Source organism: Chiloscyllium plagiosum, unplaced genomic scaffold (assembly GCF_037043375.1).
Source record: "Chiloscyllium plagiosum isolate Xiang-an unplaced genomic scaffold, Cpla_swu_hap1 HiC_scaffold_31, whole genome shotgun sequence".
In the NCBI taxonomy this organism is placed as follows: Eukaryota; Metazoa; Chordata; class Chondrichthyes; order Orectolobiformes; family Hemiscylliidae; genus Chiloscyllium; species Chiloscyllium plagiosum.
In genome coordinates this window covers 39,139,769-39,160,964 of record NW_028270169.1, presented here as the reverse complement: position 1 = coordinate 39,160,964, position 21,196 = coordinate 39,139,769, and the positions used below count along the sequence as shown (strand labels likewise).

Below are 21,196 nucleotides of genomic sequence, written 5' to 3'. Positions count from 1 at the left end.
GAAGATATAAGACCATAAGACATAGGAGTGGAAGTAAGGACATTCGGCCCATCGAGTCCACTCTGCCATTCAAACATGGCTGATGGGCATTTCAACTCCACTTACCCGCATTCTCCCCGTAGCCTTTAATTCCTTGTGACATCAAGAATTTATAAGACCATATCAGGATTTACCATATCAGGATTTACCACACCTCTTGCGCCCACCATCATCTTTCAAAGCTTGTTGCACACTCAGACAAACACTGTTGGTCTAGAGTGGTCTTACATTGTTTCTGACATTTGTCTAGGACATTGCATAAAGGGGGAAATTATGGTCCTGCTTTGTGAGCAGGGTCATGGAGGTCCTAGATGGGGTGGTGCCAAATTGGAACTTGCTCTTCCCCAGAACTAGCAGTAGAAGCATCAGCACAAAACTGAGTCAGCCTGATCCAAATATCAGAGTTAAAACAGTCTCAGCTATCTAAAGGAATGAAGAGCACTGCAAAAATATCAATGTCCTTCTTCACTCCTCCTGTGCAGATGCCACCATCTTCTGTCCAATAGCTCATTCTATTTCTGCTACTGAACCCAGCTACATCAAGGCATATTTTCACTATTGCCTGTAGCATGACCCCCACTCGCTCTCATCAACCCCAACCATTTGCTCTGCATGCTTTTTGCACTGCCTACTCACTCATTCAGAACAGTTCTACACTTGTACTTCTACACTTTCATAGCCCTTAATACCTGTTGTGTTTCATTCCAGGAGGAAACAGACCACAATGAGGCATGTGTTGCAGGTGCCAGTGCTACACTGGGGTGGACAAAGTTAAAAAACATATACCACCAGGTTAAAATCCAACAGGTCTATTTGGAAGCACTAGCTTTCGAGGTGCTGCCTCTTTCAGCTGTCATTCTTTATAAGCATCATCTCTTGACTCTGCCTGCCCCAACAGGTCTGGGCTAATATTACAGGCTGTTCTTGACTTACTTGAGAAACTGACTCAAAATTAAATCAACTGTTCATATTTTGATTTAACAAGTAAGGCAAATAAATTTAAAAACTATGATAATAGGACAGAATAATACTGTAAACTATGCAGTATTTGAGATATATAATATCTGCCAGTTTATCAAGAGTGCCACTTCATAAAGTGCTGGTTAAATCGTAGTTTGTTGTAATAGTATTCATAACTCAGACATTTGTACATTGGGGACTGCATGCAGTCTTTTCTTAAAAAAAGATACTGAGGGAGAAATGTTATCACAATACTTGGAGAGCTCATTACTCTTCATATAGATAGATTAAACAGTTGGCTTAAATGTATTCTAGAACCATCAACTTCTAAACAAACTCTTAAATTTTATTAGTGACTTGTAAGGTCCATAAGGAAGGCAGTTGTCAGTTTTGTTATTTAATTATCTTTTGGAGACTGTCAACAAATGGAACTCATTAACAACATGATGTAGGAAACTGAAAATCCAACTAATTCGGTCATTTTGGAATATAAATGCATTCAAACGGAGTTCTTTACAGCTAAGAAAGAAGTCATAATTAACATTTAAGAAGTTCACCTGTAAACGACTACAGGAATCCTTTTCCAAGATCTGAAGGTCCCTACACTTTCCAATTCTTTATCCGTGATCCACACTGGAACTAACAGTTTTTGGGGATAACTAGCACACAACCTGCAAATTGAATACAACAAGGAATTAGGTGGGTTTGTTTCAACACGGCCTTATGCTTGAAATATAGACAATAAATGATCAATCTGAAGACACAAAACAAATTTATAATTGAGTTCCAACACTTGTTAAACCACACTGCAGTTTGGTCCACAACATTGCAAATGAAACAGTGAGCACTGTGTCTATGCATTACATCCACCATAATTCCAGAGTAAATGTTTACGTAATGTTCCCCACATTATATTTTTAGCATTCCATATGTACACTACACCGTACGAACTTTGGGACTTCAGTTCCCCTGCATAAATGTCATCTTTATAGATATTAGTTCTAATCTTCCATGTTTTCATGAGACCACACAAACATTACTTACAGTATACATATACACTAGAATTCCAGCGTGAAATGGTTCCAGGTAACACTGCACAAACTTATCAGTCCCCACAATCCAGACCTGGGTCCAACGTGTAAAGAGTGTGCAATAGAAGCAGTGGCTCCCAGTATACCTATCATATCGACTGAGGTTTTAGAGGTTGGGTATATGAATAGGATGAGCTAAAGGGATATGGGCCAAATGCTGGCAAATGGGACTAGATGAATTTAGGATATCTAGTTGACATGAATGAGTTGGACTGAAGCATTTGATTCCATGCTGTAGAGCTCTATGACTCTAACATAAGCTACTTTACTGGACTTATTAAGTCTACAATATTTTCAGAGAAAGGTCATGTCATTCAGTTTGCACTGTAAATGGTGTTGAACACAGACAGAGAGAATGTGCCACAGGGAGAAACAGCCACTGCCCCCCTCTTTTTCTAATTTTGAAAGCTGAAGTCCCACTGAATCCCACAAAGAAGAGATCAGATCTAAGCTCCGCAGTTCTGATACGTCCGGTTGCAAATGCTGGGGAGCCACTAAACAACCAACAGGTGGTGGAGGCTTCACAAGAATCCTCATTGATAAAGGAGCCCAGCACATCAATGCAAAATATGGCTGACACATTTCATCCATCCTAAGCCAGAAGTGCTGAGTGGCTGACCTGTTCTACCATCCTCCTAAGGACTGCAATATCACAAGTGCCAGTCTTCAACCTATCTAACTCAGTCCACATTGAGAAACAGCTGAAGCCACTGGATACTGCAAAGGCCAAGTTTGACAATATATGGAGGTCTTGCACTCCAGAATTAGCCACACCCCTAGCCAAGAGTACAGCAACTAAATTGGCATCTACTCAACAAGGTGAAAAAAGTGAAAACCTGCCTAGATATGTCCTATGCACAAAAAGAGGGACAAATCTATCCAGTCAAAACAGTCCTATCAACTGTCTCTCGATGAACACTGCTTGCAAATGAGTAATCCACTCACTGAGGTCCATTTTGGTTTCTACCAGGGCCACAGGGCTCCTGACCTCAATATATGCTTGGTCCAAACATGGACAAAAGAGCTGAACTCCAGATGTGAGGTAAGGGCAATTGCCCTTGACATTACAGCAACATTTGGCCTAGTGAGATTTCAAGGAACCTTAACAAAACTACAGCAATAGGCATCAGGAAAACTCTCCACTGGTTGGAATCATACCGACACAAAGTTGATGGTTATTATGAGGTCAGTCATCTTAGCAGTGGAACATCTCTGCAAGAGTTCCTTAGGGTAACATCCAAGATGCAATCATCTTCAGCTGCTACATTAATGATCTTCCTTCTGTCAAAAGGTCAGTGCGATCCTTCACTGATAATTGTACAACATTAGCACCATTCATGACTTCTCAGATACTGAAGCAATCCATGTCCATATGCAACAAGACCCTGGGCAATTAGCCCTGCCGTCTGGACAAGTGGCAAGTAATATTTCTGGATAGAGCAGAGCAGAATACGTGCAGTAAAGGCATTTCTATTTAAGGGCTGATGTAAAGTTAGCAATGATGAAACTAGCTCTTGGGAAATGAAAAGTACCGATGGGTTGGTCTGGCCCTTCATTGTCATGTTTCACCCTGAGATTTTCTGCTTTGCTCTCTATTTAATTACAGGAATACAATATTCCAATACATCACCATCTACTGCCGCACAACCTTTCTAATTTCTCAATTCAGAGAACTTGCATCACAAAAGAAAAAGAAATTTTGGAAAGCATTTTGGAAAGGCAAATCAGGGCAGGACTTACACACTTAATAGTAAGGTCCTGGGAGTGTTGCTGAACAAAGAGACCTTTGAGTGCAGGTTCATAGTTCCTTGAAAGTGGAGTCGTGGGTAGATAGGAGAGTAAAGATATTTCCTTTATTCGTCAGAGCATTAAGTACAAGAGTTGGGAGGTCAGGGGAGCCAGTCGACTTGGTATATTTGGACTTTAGGAAAGCGTTTGACACAGTCCTGCATAAGAGATTATTGTGCGAGATTAAAGCATATGAGATTTGGGGGGTTTGTGTATTGAGTGGATAGAAAACTTGATGGCAGAGAGGATACAAAGAGTAGGAATTAATGGGTCTTTTTCAAACGGGTCAGCAGTAACTAGTGGGGTGCCACAGGCATCAGTGCAGAGATGCCAACTATTTACAATATATGTTAATGAGTTGGGTGAGGGAACAAAATGTAACATCTCAAAGTTTGCATCGGATTACCCAGTTGAATGGGAGGCTGAACTATGATAACGATGCAGGGATCCTTCAGCACGACTTGGACAGGTTAGGTAATTGGGCAAATCAATGGAAGTTGCAGTATAATCTGGATAACTGAGGTTACTCACTTTGGAAGCAAAAACAAGACAGATTACTACCTGAATGGCTGCAACTTGGGAGAGGGGAGAGTGCAGCGAGACTCAGGTGTCCTTGTGCACCAGTCGCTGAAGGTCAGCATGCAGGTGCAGCCAGTGGTAAAGAAGGCAAATGGTATGTGGGTCTTCATTGTGAGAGGTTCGAGTGCAGGAGCAGGGATGCATTGTTGCAGTTCGACAGGGCCTTGGTGACGCCACATCTAGAATATTGCGTGCAGTCTTGATCTCCTTTTCTGAGGAAGGATGCTCATGCTCCCAAGAGAGGACAATAAAGGTTTACCAGGCTGATTCCAGGGATGGCCAATTGACATAGGAAGACTAGGTTAGGATTGTTTTCATTCGAGTTCAGATAGATGAGGGCAGTGATCTCAGAGACTTATAAAATTCTAACAGGAGCAGCCAGTGTAGATGCAGGGTGGATGTTCCCAATGACATGTGCCCAGAACCAGGGGTCATAGTCTGAGGATTCAGGGTGGACCATTTAGGATGGAGATGAGGAGACATTTCTTCACCCGAACAGCGGTGAGCCTGTGGAATTCATTACCACAGGAATTAGTTGATGCCAAAACATTGAACGAATTCCAGAGTGGCTAGATAGCACTCGGAGTAAATGGGATCAAAAAGTTATGAGTGGAAGGCAGAATTAGGCTATTCAGTTGAGCGATCAGCTATGTCTGGGATGAATGGTGGAGCAGGCTCGAAAGGCCAAATGGCTATCTCCTACTCCTATCTTCTATGCTTCCACCTTCTTGAATAAACAGATTATATTTGCTGTTTGCTCAGCAGTCTCTTTTAATTGAATCTTTCCAGAACAAAGTTGGGAAAATTAACAGTGTACCTGCTACCTTATTGGTCAACTCTTATAAGACACAATGATGAAGCCTCAAGACTTGTAACATTTACCAGCTAGTTTCCCTAGTGTTATAAATTCATGCAAGTTCATCTCTTTCTTCAACCTCGTTATTTACAGGAATTGGGAAATGTTTTTATATTCTCTATTGTTAAAATAGAAGCAAAGTATTGATTCATTGCATCTGCTATTTATCTTCCTTCTATTAACTCCTTATTCTTAACTTAAGGACTAACACTTAATTTACTTACTCTTTTTCCTTTTACGTACATATTAAAACTCTGAATTTTCTTAAAAAACATTTCTAGCTAGCTTTCTCTCATGCTCCAATTTATTTGCCCTGATCCACTTCCTAGTTACTCCCTGCTGTTGCTTATTATAGACTATAAGGTGCAACAATGCTATCAAATTAACACAAGTGTGGGCAATTTGTGTTGATTTCAGCAGCACCTAGCCACATCTGTATGATGCCTGACAAGATGGGCATGGTACCATCTAATCTTTCTAGTCTTCCAATTACAACAAATTAGGAGTAAGAAATAGATTTTACTGCATGTTTTCAAGCAGTGATCGTCAGAAAAGAACAGGACCACTGTGCATAGACACCACACAACTCAAATGCCAAAGCATTGTAAAAATACAATTATAGACAAGATCAGGACAATCAGAAATATTGTAGTCAGAACAAGGGCACACAATACAGATACTATACAAAGGGTAGTTCACTGTTTAAAAAAAGCTGCAAAGCCAGAGATTTCAGGGCAGGGAAAAGAGAAAATCATTGCACAGATATTGAATTGCTATAGGAAAACAGGACAGATCAGACCACTTTCCAAGATTACTCTGATAAAGTATCAGGGTATGGCATATGAATATTATTCATCCAGGGAAATGAGAAGTCACTGTATGCATTTGACAGCGCTATAATATTTAGTCACAAATTAAGTTACAATCAATACAAAATTAGGTAAGTTAGATTAACATTTCTTTGACATGACTACTTCTGAAGGTGCTACAGTATCCACTTTCACATCTGTAGAGTATTTATGAAATAGGCATACTTTTACAGCCATACAGAAGGCACACATAATTCTACTTTTACAGATGTAGATCAGCCATGCACCCCAAAATCCACTGTACCCCTTCACAGGAACACTGATCCTTGCTTCAGCTACTGTGTTCATTTCATCTTTCCTGATGTATTTTTGCCTTCTTTAATGCTACTTAATGTAAAACTTTATAAATTGGATCTATCCTTGAATATATTTCCATTTGTCCAGATTAAAGCATTGGCAATTGTTGCTGTGTGTGAAATGGCAATCAGAAGGAATTACTGCAAAGCTATCTAAATGTTGTCACTTGATCCAAGTTTTGGGATTTACTGGCCAATGAGTAACATTGTTGCTAATCTTATGAGGCCTTCTGTCTTTTTCAGCTTCGAAACACAAGTTCAGTGACCTATGGCAACTGCATTGGCTTGGCTGGTATTTCAGGAATATGTACATGTAATACCACCAGTGCACAAGGGCACATTGAAATGTGCATGCTGTTGCAGAATCTTCTCTTGTGAGAGTGTGCTATGCTCTGACTTTGGAAAGCAGAGAACTTCTTTAAAGACTTGTTTGTCAAATTAAGAAACACATGCAGAGCATTCTTTACAATTCTCTCATGACTGTATTTAGGGAAATCCCAATTGTAAAAAGCAGATAACACGAATGTGTTCACCAAATGAATATTTAGTAACGTGGTAAAGTGGTCTTGCTGTCCTTCAGAGAGATTTTGTGAATGCCATGCGTTCAAAGACCAATTTCAAACATGCACTTAAAAATCATGCATCCAAAAGTATGAAAATTATATAGTGCCAACCTAATTTGGATAAGGTACAAGCAAATGTAGGTCTTATGCATTACTTTAAGAATGGATAGACTTGCAGGATTTCAATGGAGGAAAGATAAACCCTGTATAGGGTAACACGTACAAGATGCATAGAGGAAAAGTTCAGCAGGGATGAGGTGATAAAGATGGAAGCTAGGTAAATTATAAATAAGATTTATTCAGGTGGTGGTGGTGGACAAGAAAAGGTTGGTATTTTAAAGTAAGCCTTCAAGAACCCGTAAGAATCTTTTTAAGAACAAAGACAGTAAGTGAGAAAAAAGGAATATACACTAGACAAGAGATGCACAAGAAGTGTTCAGACTTGAGTTTTCAAGGAATTGAATCATGGTTTAAAGGTTGGGAGTCAAATTGAATGCATTATTGGAGAATTTTATAACTGTTTATTGGGGAATTTTGGAATTACTTTACATTATGGCCTATGATCAAATTAACTTAATTTCACATGAAGACGGTCAAAAATAGTCACTATAATGTGGCTTTAAACAAAACAATGTGTATACCAGTCATCTCAAAATTGGCTCATCTTACATAAATTAGTTTAATCAAGGCAGCGTTTGTTGACACCTTCAACTCTCTCTCTCCCCCCACCCTCTTTACAGGTCTCTCATGCTTGCCTCGGCCCCAAACCTTCTTCCTGGGTCTCGAATCTCCACTTCCCTCTTCCCATCCTTTCCTAGGTCCTGATCTCTCCCTTTCTCCCATACCCAGAACTGTTTGTGGATGCCTGTGCAATTTAAAGTAGTGCATATCGTGATGATGTCAGCAAATGCGGTCTTTAATTAACAGAGATCAATCACCAGCTTTCACTAATACACCCAAGATGCAAAAATAGCTAAGAGTTTAAGCACAGCAGCAGTCTCAGCTCCCCTTGCAATGTAAATGCCATTGTTCTCACACCTAATGAGAATGGCTCCTCAATCTAACATTCAGTTTTGATTCACAACTCAGCATAAATATTGACCTGAATACAGGGATAAGTGCCATGTGGGAGAAGTGGCACTGGATTCTCTACATCAACCTGAGAACCCAGCCAGGGTATTGGTTTAATTTCTCATTAAAAAGACAAGAATAGTATTCCTTTAAGCCTGCTCTCCCAGTCAGTGAGATCATTTAGACAATGCAATGGTTCCTCAGGACCAGGCTGAAATATTAACCTTGACTTCTGTGCTAGACATTCTGGAGTTGGCTTTGAACTCAACATTTTTACATATAAAATGCGACTAAAGCAAGGCAAGTTAAAAAAAAAGGTCAGGACAGAGATTTACGTTAGATAGTCAAGGTTAAGGTAACAGAGAACAAGTTGCTATTCTAAACAGAATTAGAATACCTAGCAGGAATAGGTTAAAATCATTTTGGGGTCAGGTAAAAGGGTGAGAATTGAAGGAAATGGAAAAGCAAACAATTAAGTGAGAACGGTTTGGAGACCATGCATGCTGTCAGAGTGACAAGCTCATGAATATGGTAGTGTATAAGGCTAATCATGAAAAACGGGTCAGAGTCACTCAGCCAGGGTTCAGTGAAGCTCCAAATGACCTTCAAGACAAAGGTCATGAATGAGATGCATCTTATTATTGTGCTTGTGCAGAGATTTTTCAGGATGATGTGGAAGGCGAGGTAGATAGCTCATTGGGTGTGTTAATAAGGGGAAGCACACCAGGGACCTCAGCATGCAACAAAAAGGGAATTGATGTAATGCACCTGTATTTGCTCTGTTATCTCTGCTGACCCAGCCTATATCCTGGCCTCTGGGGCTGTTTTTTGTTTCCTCAAAATCTTCATTTTGTTATAAGCCATCTTTTACAATGGAGCAGTGGTAGTGTTCCTACCTCTGGACCAGAAAACCCATGTTCAAGTACCATGTGCTTCAGAGGTGCCATAACATCCCTGAGCAGATAAATTTAAAAAAATCCTGGCCTCAACTGTTCAGGTCTGTCACATGTTAATCAGAGTGTATCAGCCATGTCATGTAGCAGCCCCCAAGTATTCAACTTCATTTCTCGATCTTTACCTATTAGAATTAACTCACTTGTAATTGCTGTTCACCTCACTGACTCTCCAGACATTTTGTAGATCAAAACGCATTCTTTCTACTTCCATTTCGAAGCGGTGACAAACATGATCGCCTAAAGAAATACAAGAACTAACAGTCAGGTTTAATTATAAAACAAAACAGCTACCTAATATTAAAGCTTTATTTCAACATTTTCTTTTTGTTCCTGATTTTCTTAATTATCTAGGACAGTAGTAGGTGTGAAATCACACAACCCACCCAATTTGATAAAGGTGCTACCAGAGACAGAAGAATGATTCTCAGATGGCAAATCAAGAATTGCCAAACTCAAAAACTGTTCACCAATCTATGGAACAGACTTACACAGTCAAGTGATTACTATTAGCTCTCTACTCACCAGGACGACAGAGATGCACATGCTGATCTTCCTCATCAGCACAGATTCCCAGACACCAAGCATGATATGCAAAGGCAAACAAATCCTCCAGTCTTGTTGGTTGGGCAATCACTTTATTTAATCTCTTTAGCCATTCTTGACATTGCTTAAATGTAGAAAAATGACACCTGTGGAACAGAAAGACTTCAGCAAATACAGCACAGCCAAAGACAAAATTCACAAATGCATACAAATAGCCAAGTGCGTAAATATTGTTATTCAAACCTCTATGTTAGACACTCAAATATTCAGGATTAACTTTGAAAAACAAACCAAAACATAACTTTAATGAGACATTAACATTCAGTCTTAAATTAATTGAATACAAAATATAAGCACCACTTTTAGAACTTATTGTCTATAAATGTAAGGGTGTTATGCTGAAAGTCAGCTTGCAACCCATCAACCCATTTCCACCCATTTAGTAGTACTAAATATTGGTTTTATCGGGTACATTCTACTGCACACCAGTATACCTTATAGAATTGTACAAGATGAAACACATCATAATGAATAGTGCAAAAGTATGATAAGTTCTTGAGCCTCAAAGGCAAGATTGCTATGACCCTTAAGAACAGTACGTGTCCCTCTGCATGAGCTATAAACTCAGCCTTACATGACTGTAACAACCTGGGTCTGCTGGCTGGTATGGGTTGATGGCTACTGTGGCACAAGAGCCTAAAAGGAATCAATCCATATCGTTAATTCGCACAAGACAGGTGAGCAGAAAAGGTACCATGCAAACAAAGGAACCATTCTGATGACAGCCAGCCAAGCGAGCTCATCTGATCTAAAGTCCATCACTACAGTTGAATAAATTATCAGTCAAGGATGGAGGTTTTAGAAGGTGATCAAAAGCTAGGTAAATGAATGGGAATGAATGAAAGGAAAGGAAAAAGGAAAGGAAAAAGGAAAGGAAAAAGGAAAGGAAAAAGGAAAGAAAAAGGAAAGGAAAAAGGAAAGGAAAAAGGAAAGGAAAAAGGAAAGGAAAAAGGAAAGGAAAAAGGAAAGGAAAAAGGAAAGGAAAAAGGAAAGGAAAAAAAAGGAAAGGAAAAAAGGAAAGGAAAAAGGAAAGGAAAAAGGAAAGGAAAAAGGAAAGGAAAAAGGAAAGGAAAAAGGAAAGGAAAAAAGGAAAGGAAAAAGGAAAGGAAAAAGGAAAGGAAAAAAAGGAAAGGAAAAAGGAAAGGAAAAAGGAAAGGAAAAAGGAAAGGAAAAAGGAAAGGAAAAAGGAAAAGGTACAGATGTTAAGAAAACAATGCCAGAGCATACAGTCTTCTTAGGTCAAGCTACAACCACCAATGTGGTGGAAGAACAAAGGATAAACAAAATGCTCGGATTGCAGGAAGACAACTCAGAAGACAGTTACAGAAAGAGGAATCAGAAAAATGCCAGCAAAACAAGGAGGATGTGCAATGGAATTTGGTATGAGACCGGTATCGGTACAGGCAGTTTGAATGAATGGTGAATAGATAGAAAGCTGGACAGAGGAGTGTCAGAATAAGAGGTAGAACATTGAAGACAGAAAGGAGGTGGAATTTCTTCTCTCAGAGAGCAGTGAATCTGTGAAATTCTCCACTCTAGAGTGCTAAGGAAACTCAATCATTGAGCATGATCCAGTCAGAAAGTGATCAATTGCTGGTCATAAATTACATTTAGTGATTTGGGGGAAGTGCAAAAAGGTGGCACTGAGGTAAATGATCAATCATGGTCTAATTGAATGGAAGAGCAGGTGCAATGGACTGAATGGTCTACTTATGTTCCTATAAGAGGAGTGTAATATTACAATATTGAGGTATGGTAAGCATAGAAATGGATAATGCTACGAAAAAGAGGAGATGGTGTCAAAAGCACATCTCTGGGTCAAATAGGATTGTGCCTCCTTAATTCAAAGTCAATTAAGTTACCTAACACTAACTTTTATGCACAAAATTTCAACTTTACTGTGTTGCTTATGTTTTTATTTAAAATTGTTGGATCAGTTCTTTTTAACAGCATAAAAACTGAACGCAGTTTACTGCAAGGTTAAAGATGCGCGTTAAATATATTTCCCAAGTTGTTCAACCATGCTCCAAGGAAACCCTTGGAATCAAAGCTTTCCACTTCCTACACAATGTCAATAAGCAAAGTCAAAAGACAAAAGACGACGTTCTGGATTCAAGGACTACAATAGTATGTAAAGACCTGAATGGTTTCAAAATCATCCATCACCCAGGCATTAAAGCAGCCTCTGGAATGTCACAACAAGGCAACAGAGCTTTCACAGACCACACAAATATTACAATATTTTGTCCATGGAGCTAATGCATTTGTTGCTATATAAATATATTTGAGGAAAGGAAGACAGCAAACTTCTCACTGCTGAGTGAAACTGACAATGGAGAGCTAAGACTGAAGGATGCAAGACTCACTTTGGTCCCCGTTTTACTATCTCATTCTTTTTATATTTTAAAATATCGGGGATCCAAAGCAAAACTTATCAAGAAAGTTCAGCACCACTTGTAAAAGGGTTGAGAATGAGACACTACACAGATTTAAAGTAATTAGTACAAGAAACAAATAACAAAAGTGGTTCAGGTGTGGAATACACTGCCGGAGTGTATTGTGAAGGCAAATTGATTCAAGGTATTCAGGATTATGGAGACATGACAGGAGAATGGCATTAGGTGAGATGATGTTTTGGAGAGCTGGTACAGAACTAACAGGCCAAATGGTCTCCTGCACTGGCACGATCAGGATTCTGAAATCCAAGAATAGCATCACCTGATTAACAGAAACCCAAATAATTGTGATATAGTGAATATGATTGTGTTTATTTAAATAATGAGAGTTTCAAAGATTTATTGCCTGCATCTGTGCTCTCTCTCTCTCTTGCTGGTTACTGCCAGGCAGGAAAACTTCAGGCCTCCTGTTCAGTGCTCAGGATGTAAAATGTATCTGAATTCAAATTAAACTCCAGTTACTGTCATCGTTTTGGGAATTAAGCCAAGAGCACAACAGAAAGCAAGGAATAGTGAAAATCTAATTCAGGAAAAATGCTGGGTTTTTTTTTTACACAATGTTCATACACTATTATTTGCCTCAAAGTTACTTAAAAAGCATGAAATGCCGGGCTGAACTGGTAAGGCATGTTAAATGTTGTTGATTAATCGGTGCACACTTTAATTTAAAGATAAGCATATGATAAATAGAATCTCCAGAACAATTCAATCGAGAAAGAGATTTAAAGCGACAGAGTCATGAATGCCTGATCTTCTACTTCATAAAGTAAAAGATATCTCTTCCCAGTAAAGAAAAAAAAAATTCTTACAGCACTGAAAGAAACCAGGCTGGGGCACACTATTTCTTTTGCTTAATCAATATGCATCTCATTGTCGGTTACCTATAATAATATCAAATAGGAAAGCTCTAAAAATGTAGGCATTTACCCAACATAACAAAGCTTTCTGCTTTGAAGAACTGTTTTTGGATAAGCAATCTACATGAAATCCAAATCAACGAATGAGAGCTTTTAGGCATGAGCTGAGCACAGTCCTTACCCAAGCGTATTCTCCTGGTATGTCTACATACATCAAAACATTCAAGTATACATGAATTACACACCTCTTCTCCGCAATCCCATTTCTATCTGCTGTACCATGTTTACACCACAACAGCATCTCAGCCAAGTGATATATCTGACTGAAAACCATTAGTATACACCAGTACTGGTTTCATTGAGCATGCTCAGGACTGTATTGCTGGGGGCTTGAATTTGTATAGGCATGGTTACAGAGAGGATACATTATGTATCTTTGTGTCAAGAATTCTACCAGTAAAGTGCCTTGTAAAGGTCGAATGCGCTGGAGACGATAGTTGATGATCACTTTCAATGCTCTGGCACTGTTGTTTGTATTCCATATCAATTAATGCGGTACAACATACCTGACAACCTTGGAATCTTTGCATACAATGTGAATTTGAAACATGTCACGACTCTCAACAGCTTCAATAAGCCGTATCGGTACCTGTAGCAAGACACATGTACATCATTTATCAGATAAACCAATAACCAACCCTTCTGAGAAATATTATTTTTAATTGCAGTCTTAAACAGTAATAATGTATACTACAGTAACCATTATTGCATTTACACAGCTTTCACTCAAACAGGCTGGACTAATTTGCATAGCCTGGCAATATATTAAGTTGACTGGATCTCATGACAGTGAAAAGTGAACACTCCATGCAGTGCTGACAATGATATTACCTCATTTATGACAGCAATGATTGAATGAAAATAAGCTACAATTCAGATCCTGTTTGTCAGTATTATTGGAATGTTTCTAAATTCAACATGTTTAAGTGTGAAAAACAGAAATCGCTTGAGAGACTCAGCAAGTCTGACAGCATCCATGGAGATAAAGCTCTCTCTCCATAGGTGCTGCCAGCCTTGCTGAGTTTCTCCAGCAATTTCTAATTTTGTTTCAGCGTTTCAGCATCTGCAGTTCTTAGTTTTACTTTATATTTTAAGAATCCACATTTTGAGATTTGCAAATTCCCGATTCCTTTTCCCATCACCATAAATGGACATTCAATCGACAATTACAACCACCAAACTGCTTGCTGAGCAGAGTTCTTCAATTTATTGCAGAGTTGCTGGAGGTGTGGTAACTCCCTTAGCCTTTAATTAACATTCTGTTGCTTTAACAAAGATGAAACAGCTTTGTGTTGGAACAGGGAAGGGAACTGTCACAAGTTAAATATATTAAGTTACAAATTCTGCAAAATAATTCAGGCAGACTGCAATAATAAGAACACAAGTGTCAGCTCTGGCAGACGCCACATTAGCCATTTCAGTCAGATCGAGATTCACTCAGCAAACTTGTTACATCTGAAACATAAAAACTTGAGTTCATATTGGAACCTTTTCCAAATCAGAGCTGTGCCCAGGGAACAGACTCGGCATTACAAGACTTTCTGCACAAGGCCCAGCCAACTTAACACTGCAACAGCATGTAATAAAATCAGAACATGCACAAACATGTCTGACAAAAGTCTTCTTCAAAATTCTAACCTATGCATTTGAAATGTTGAAGGTATTTCCAACATTTTTATTTTTACGGTAATCTCTGGAGGAATTGATTTATTTCCCTCACAATATATTTAACAATGGCACTTCGAGGGCTGACAAAACTGTGTCAACTTTTGTGACTGACACTTAAGCACGAAATTGACCCATGTTCCAAATATCAGTATTTTAAGAAACAGCACTGAAGCCAAGCACCAATGAGTGAATGAATGTGCTGCAGCACAGGGATTCATGCAGGTTAGGTTAATTCAAGCTGCTCTACATTTTTCGATTTTCTATGAATGTTTGGCAATAAAACATGATTGTCACTCTGGCATCCCAATGATCCACATTACCAAAAGCTTTGATCAATAGCTCTAGGCACACACAGGGATTAAATCATTCCATATGGCTACATATTCTGAAAACGACATATGATTATCAGCAGACTGCTTGATTGGTGCTAATCTGACAGTACACAAGAACATAAGGGAGTGAAGATGTGAAAGGAAACTACTAGAGGCACCGAGTTCTTGTTGGTATATTTACTGAGACAGTATCCACATGACATGTCTTTCTTATGTCCACATGAAGGTAAGGATAAAGATGAGCACACCTGAAGCTTCTTTAAGTTGTGTTGGTTACACTTTATTCCTGTCTACGTACTTGGCGACACAGGATTGCAGTGGAACTTTAAAGCCTACATCTTTGACCAGGACTGTTCACATAAACTGTGTTGGATAAACTGTTGTATGCGTAACTAGAAGGGAAGTACACACACACACAGTACTTACTGAGATGTCACTGTCCACACCCTGCAGAAACGTCTAAAGCAGAACAAAAGGAAAGAGAAGGGGAAAATGAAATCAAAATAATAGATGAAAGAAAGGCAGGAACCTTATACATGGAATACACTTGTTGTGTACTAATGTTAAGATACAGCTGGCAACACACAATCTAAGAAGAACTAGAGCAAACTAAACCAGAGCATATCAACCAGTATCCACTCATGATCTTACGTGTGCCAGAGTTCTTTACAACTTATTTAATATTTTTAAAACGTGGTCACTGTTTTGATGCAGGAAACATGATAGCCAATGTGCACATAGCAAACTCAAAATCAGGACTTAACAAAAGATCGGTTCTGCATTAAGTCTTAACTGAGGGATAAATATTGACTAGGATACAAGAACCCTTCTGTTTTTCTTTCCAGTGAAATACCATCTTCTACTTCAGACAGTTAAACATCTTGCCCAAAAGGTAACACCTCAGATTATGCATCATTTACTTTACCTTTATAATTCTTCATTACCTCCACTCTAGCCCTCTCTGAAAATCATCTCACCTAAGAGACCATTTTCATGCTGTCTCAACAATTCCCACTAAACAACTCACAACCCAATTTCCCTTCTAAAATTTCCCTTCATAATAAAACGAAGAACTGTGGATGCTGAAGATCTGACACAAAAACAGAAATTGCTGGAAAAATTCAGCAAGTCTGGCAGCATCTGTCGAGAGAAAGTAAAGTTAACGTCATGAGTCCAGTGACCTTTCTTCAGAACTGTGGCAATACCACAGATCAACTTATTAGACATGTTACTAAACTGTAATTTAGTCTAAAGGAAATTATAAGTTTGGTTCAATTTCATATTTGAATTAGACCATTTCAATTATTCATTCATGAAATGCCTTTCCTCAACCCTGCTTCCTCTCTATCCCTTCACCTTTCAGGAAGTGGTTGCATTTATAAATGCTCAATAAGGGAGGACTGATCCTTTTTTAATTAAAAAAAAGTGAATGAACAGAGGGCATAATTGGAAATAAAACTAACAGCTCAATTTGATAGCAAGTGCTAGCATTTCTTTTGGTTCAATTAAAATTTTAGCACCCATCAACATACTTTCTGACCAAGTTATGGCAGATTCATGAGAGTGTCCAAAAAAAAACTTACATTGATTAAAGAATCTTGGTATTTAATGTGAAGTCTGTAATTCGAGATAGCAATTACAGCGTCATCTGCACGGCCCAAGTATTCCACACCTTCTCCTTGGAGGACTGGAAAAGGCACCTGTAAAGAATACCATGAGGAAAGTGAAACTTCACAAGTCATTCACAGTACAACGTACACAAACATAAAACTAGACCAGTGCAGGAGTATAACCGATTTGCTTACATAAACTAACGAACTCGACCTTCTATAACATTCCACAGGACTACTTCTCTGCCCAAATTTGTTTCTCCCTGCGTGCCCCAACTGTTTCCAATGAAAGCTTAAATATTCAGTAATCACATATTGGCAATTAATGCAAACAAGAATTGTATGGCAGCACAGTAGTTAGCACTGCTGCCTCACAGCGCGAGGGACCCAGGTTTGTTTCCAGCCTCGGGCGACTGGCTGTGTGCAGTTTGCACATTCTCCATGTCTGCATGGGTTTCCTCCGGGTGCTCTGGTTTCCTCCCACAGTCCAAAGATGAGGTCAGGTGGATTGGCCATGCTAAATTGTCCATGGGTCTGGGTGGGTTACTCTTCCGAAGGCAGGTGTGGACTTGGTCGGTTTCCATACTGTAGGGAATCTAATCTAATCTAATCTAATCCAATCCCACATTTAGATAAGTAAATGAATAAATAATGTTTGGAGGGATACGGGCCAAGGTCAGGCAGGTGGGATTCGTCTAGTTTGGGATTACGACCGGCCTGGACTGGTTGGACTGAATGTTTTGTTTCTGTGCTGTACAACTCTATAACTATGTAGTGGTCGTGGTTTGCTGGTGGTGCAGGGACAGAATTAACGCCATACTGTCACAAATGTAGCCAAATCAGGACTTTGCCTCCTGATAAATCGAATGCTCTGAAAGCACTAACTTCAATTATTTGGATGATCAGTACTTTGGTTCATAAAGTTTCCATTACAGCTAAATTGTCCGTAGTGTTAGGTAAGGGGTAAATGTAGGGGTATGGGTGGTTTGCGCTTCGGCGGGTCGGTGTGGACTTGTTGGGCCGAAGGGCCTGTTTCCACACTGTAAAGTAATCTAAACAGGCCTCATCAATGTCCTGTACAACCGCAGCATGACTTCCCAACTCCTAATATTAAACGATTTTCACACAGAGGGTGGTATGGGTATGGCATGAGCTGCCAGAGGAAGTGGTGGAGGTTGCTACAATTGCAACATTTAAGAGGCATTTGGATGGGTGTTTGATTAGGAAGGGTTTGGAGGGATATGGGCCGGGTGCTGGCAGGTGGGACTAGATTGGGTTGGGATATCTGGTTGGCATGGACGAGTTGGACCATGCTGTACATCTCTATGACTCTATGACTGAGCAATAAAGGCAAACATGCCAAATGTCTTTGAACTATATGTGTCTCTTCTTTGAACTATATGTGACACAAACTTCAAAACATTATGTATTGGCACACTTGGTTCCACTGTTCTAAAACACTACCAAAGGCCCTGTCATTCAGTGTAAAATCCCTATCCTTGTTTGTTGTACCAAAATGCAATACTTCGCATTTGTCCAGATTGAACCCCATCTGCCATTTTTCAACTCACTGACCCATTTGATCAAAATCCCTTTGTAATCTTAGAAAACTTTCTTCATTGTCTATGGTGCCAGCAATTTTGGTGTTGTCTGCAAACTTACTAACATGCCTTCTATATTGTCATCCAAATTGTTCATATAAATGACAAACGAGGACCCAGAATTGATCCCTGTGGAACACCACTGATCACTGGCCTCTAATTCAAAAAACAACTTCTACTCCTTTATAACTTCCAACTTTACTCTATGTCTTCTGTTCCCTAATCTTCCTTGACTCGTTATCTGACGAGCAGTGCTCCAAAAGGTTTTACTTTCAAATAAACCTGTTGGACTACAGCCTGGCATTGAGAGATTTTTAATTTTGTCCACCAAAGTCCAACATCTGCACCACCACATCATGCATCAATAGGGTCAAGGAGTTCTTTCTGTATTGCAGCAATCTTGTACAGTAACAACCAAGTAAGTTGTTGGAAATGTTGCTGATATTCATCATCATCATAATTGGGATAAACATGATCAAGTTCACAGCGAGGACATTTTTGCAGTACAATCTGCACAGGAAAAATGGACCTTCAGAATTTTTGAAAAATCTTTTATCTAAGATACATTTCAAATGAGTTTTCCACAGATCTTTACCAGCACCTGTGCCACAGTTCAATATTAATGCCAACAGTGAGAGAACCGTTCAGAGTTTCCTTCATGAGCTGTGTCAGATTTTAAAAGAATATGCAATAGTTTAACCACAATTTAATGGATTGTAGATGTTACGATCAAGTCAATCTTTCCACATCCACAGGATATTTTTAAAGGGCTTTCCAGCCAATTCAATTCTTTTGAAGTGTGAACACTGTTGTTGTATTAGCAAATGTGGCAACTAAAGTCTGGAAAACATGGTTCCACAAGAATAAGGTATCAATAGGTCTTCTCAATTGATCCCATTGAATAAAGCCAATCAGAATCTTAATGACCAGATATATTTATAACATCAGCTCTGGGGCCCTCTTGTGGCATAATGATAATACTGCTACCTCTGAGCAAGCAAAGTATCATTTTGGTAGGTTCAGGTTCCATTTGCTCCAGAAGTGTATAATAACATCTCTAAAACATTGATTAGAAAATGTACAGGGGCCCCTTGTGACACAGTGGTAGTACACATACTAGTGGTACACGAGGCCCAGGTTCAGGTCCTACCCACTCCAGAGGTCAAAACGTCATACAGATGTACAGCACGGAAACACACCCTTCGATCCAACTTGCCAATGTCAAGCAGATATCCTAAATTAATCTAGTCACATTTGCCAGCACTTGGCCCATATCCCTCTAAACTCTTCTTATTCACGTACCCATCCAGATGCCTTTTAAATGTTGCAATTGTACCAGCCTCCACCCACTTCCTCTGGCAGCTCATTCTATACATGCACATTTTGCGTGAAAACTTTGCCCCTTAGGTCCCTTTTAAATTGTTTCTCTCTCACCCCAAACCTCTGTCCTCTCGTTCTGGACTCTCCCAACCCAGGGGAAAGACCTTATCTATTTACCCTATCCATGCTCCTCATGATTTTCTAAATCTCTCTAAGGTAACCCCTCAGCCTCCGACACTCCAGGGAAAAGAGCCACAGCTTACTCAGCTTCGTCCAACCCTGGCAAGGTCCTTGTAAATCTTTTCTGAACCCTATCCTTCTGATAGGAGGGAGGCACACAATATTCCAGAAGTGGCCTAACCAATGCTCTGCATAACCACAACATGATCTCTCAACTTGGTGAAGAGGGGCTTTTGCCCGAAACGTCGATTTTCCTGCTCCTTGGATTGTTCTGACCTGCTGTGCTTTTCCAGCACCACTCTATTCTATGATCTCCCAACACCTACACTCAATGCTCTGACCAACAGAGGAAAGCATATGAAATGCCTTCTACACTATCATATTTACCTGCAATTCCACTTTCAAGGAACTACGAATCTGCACTCCAAATGTTCAGCAACACTTCAGTACTTTTCCATTAAGTATACAAGTTCTTTCTTGATTTGCCTTTCCAAATGCAGTACTGTACACTTATCTAAATTAAACTCCAACTGTCACTCCTCTGCCCATTGGCTCATCTAATTAAGATTCTGTTGTTCTGAGGTAACCTTCTTCACTATCCACTACACCTCCAATTTTGGGGTCATCTGCAAACTTACTAACTATACCTCCTATGTTCACATCTAAATCATTTATATAAATGATGAAAAGCAGTGAACCCAGCACCAATCCTTGTTGCACACCACTAGTCGCAGGCCTTCAGTATGACGAGCAACCTTCCACCACCAACTTGTCTTCTACTTTTGAGCCAGTTCAGTATCCAAATGGCTGGTGCTCCCTGTATTCCACGTGATCTAACCTTGCTAACCAGTCTACCGTAAGGAACCTTGTTGTACGTCTTACTGAAGTCCATATAGATCACATCCACTGCTCTTCCCTCAGCAATCCTCTTTGTTACTTCTTCAAAAAACTCAAACAAGTTAGTGAAACATGATTTCCCATGCACAGCGCCATGGTAACTATCCTCAATCGGTCCTTACCTTTCCAAGACATAGAGGTCCTGTCCCTCAGGATTCCCTCCACCACCGATTTTAGGCTCACCAGTCTATAGTTCCCTGGCTTTTTGTTACGACCTTTCTTAAATAGTAGCACCACATTAACTAACTTGCAGTCTTCTGATACCTCACCTGTGACTATCGATGATCCAAATATGTCAGCAAGGAGCCCAACAATCACTTCCCTAGTTTCCCACAGATATCTCGGATACACCGGAGTGTGATAACATCTCTGAATAGGTTGATTAGAAAACATCTATAACACCACCTCTTCTGGTGTAGTGGTAGTGTCCCCATCTCTGAGGTAGAAGGCTGAGGTTCAAGTCCCATCTGCTCCATGAGTGTGTAATACCTGAACAGACTGTCTTTTGTAGATCTCTGTGGGAGCTTTTGTGGCACTTCTGTGC

The 21,196-nt window shown here is 39.6% G+C and overlaps 1 protein-coding gene across 8 annotated transcripts in view; it reads right to left on the bottom strand.

Moving 5' to 3' along the window:
* The window catches only part of LOC148141886 (phosphatidylinositol-3,5-bisphosphate 3-phosphatase MTMR4-like), a 186,230-nt gene that overhangs the window by 86,731 nt on the left and 78,303 nt on the right, over positions 1-21,196 (bottom strand). For 7 of the 8 annotated variants that reach the window (XR_015752364.1, XR_015752365.1, XR_015752367.1 and 4 more), the window contains 6 exons: positions 16,628-16,744; positions 15,471-15,503; positions 13,551-13,633; positions 9,591-9,757; positions 9,209-9,305; positions 1,557-1,670 (listed from right to left, as the gene is read on the bottom strand). Coding sequence is in view for 4 of the 8 variants with exons in the window: in XM_087977444.1 (XP_087833570.1) it covers positions 1,557-1,670; positions 9,209-9,305; positions 9,591-9,757; positions 13,551-13,633; positions 15,471-15,503; positions 16,628-16,744 (611 nt within the window). In the remaining 4 variants the exon portion in view is untranslated. The remainder of the gene's footprint in view (positions 1-1,556; positions 1,671-9,208; positions 9,306-9,590; positions 9,758-13,550; positions 13,634-15,470; positions 15,504-16,627; positions 16,745-21,196) is intronic. The other variant, XM_087977445.1, reaches the window with a different exon arrangement.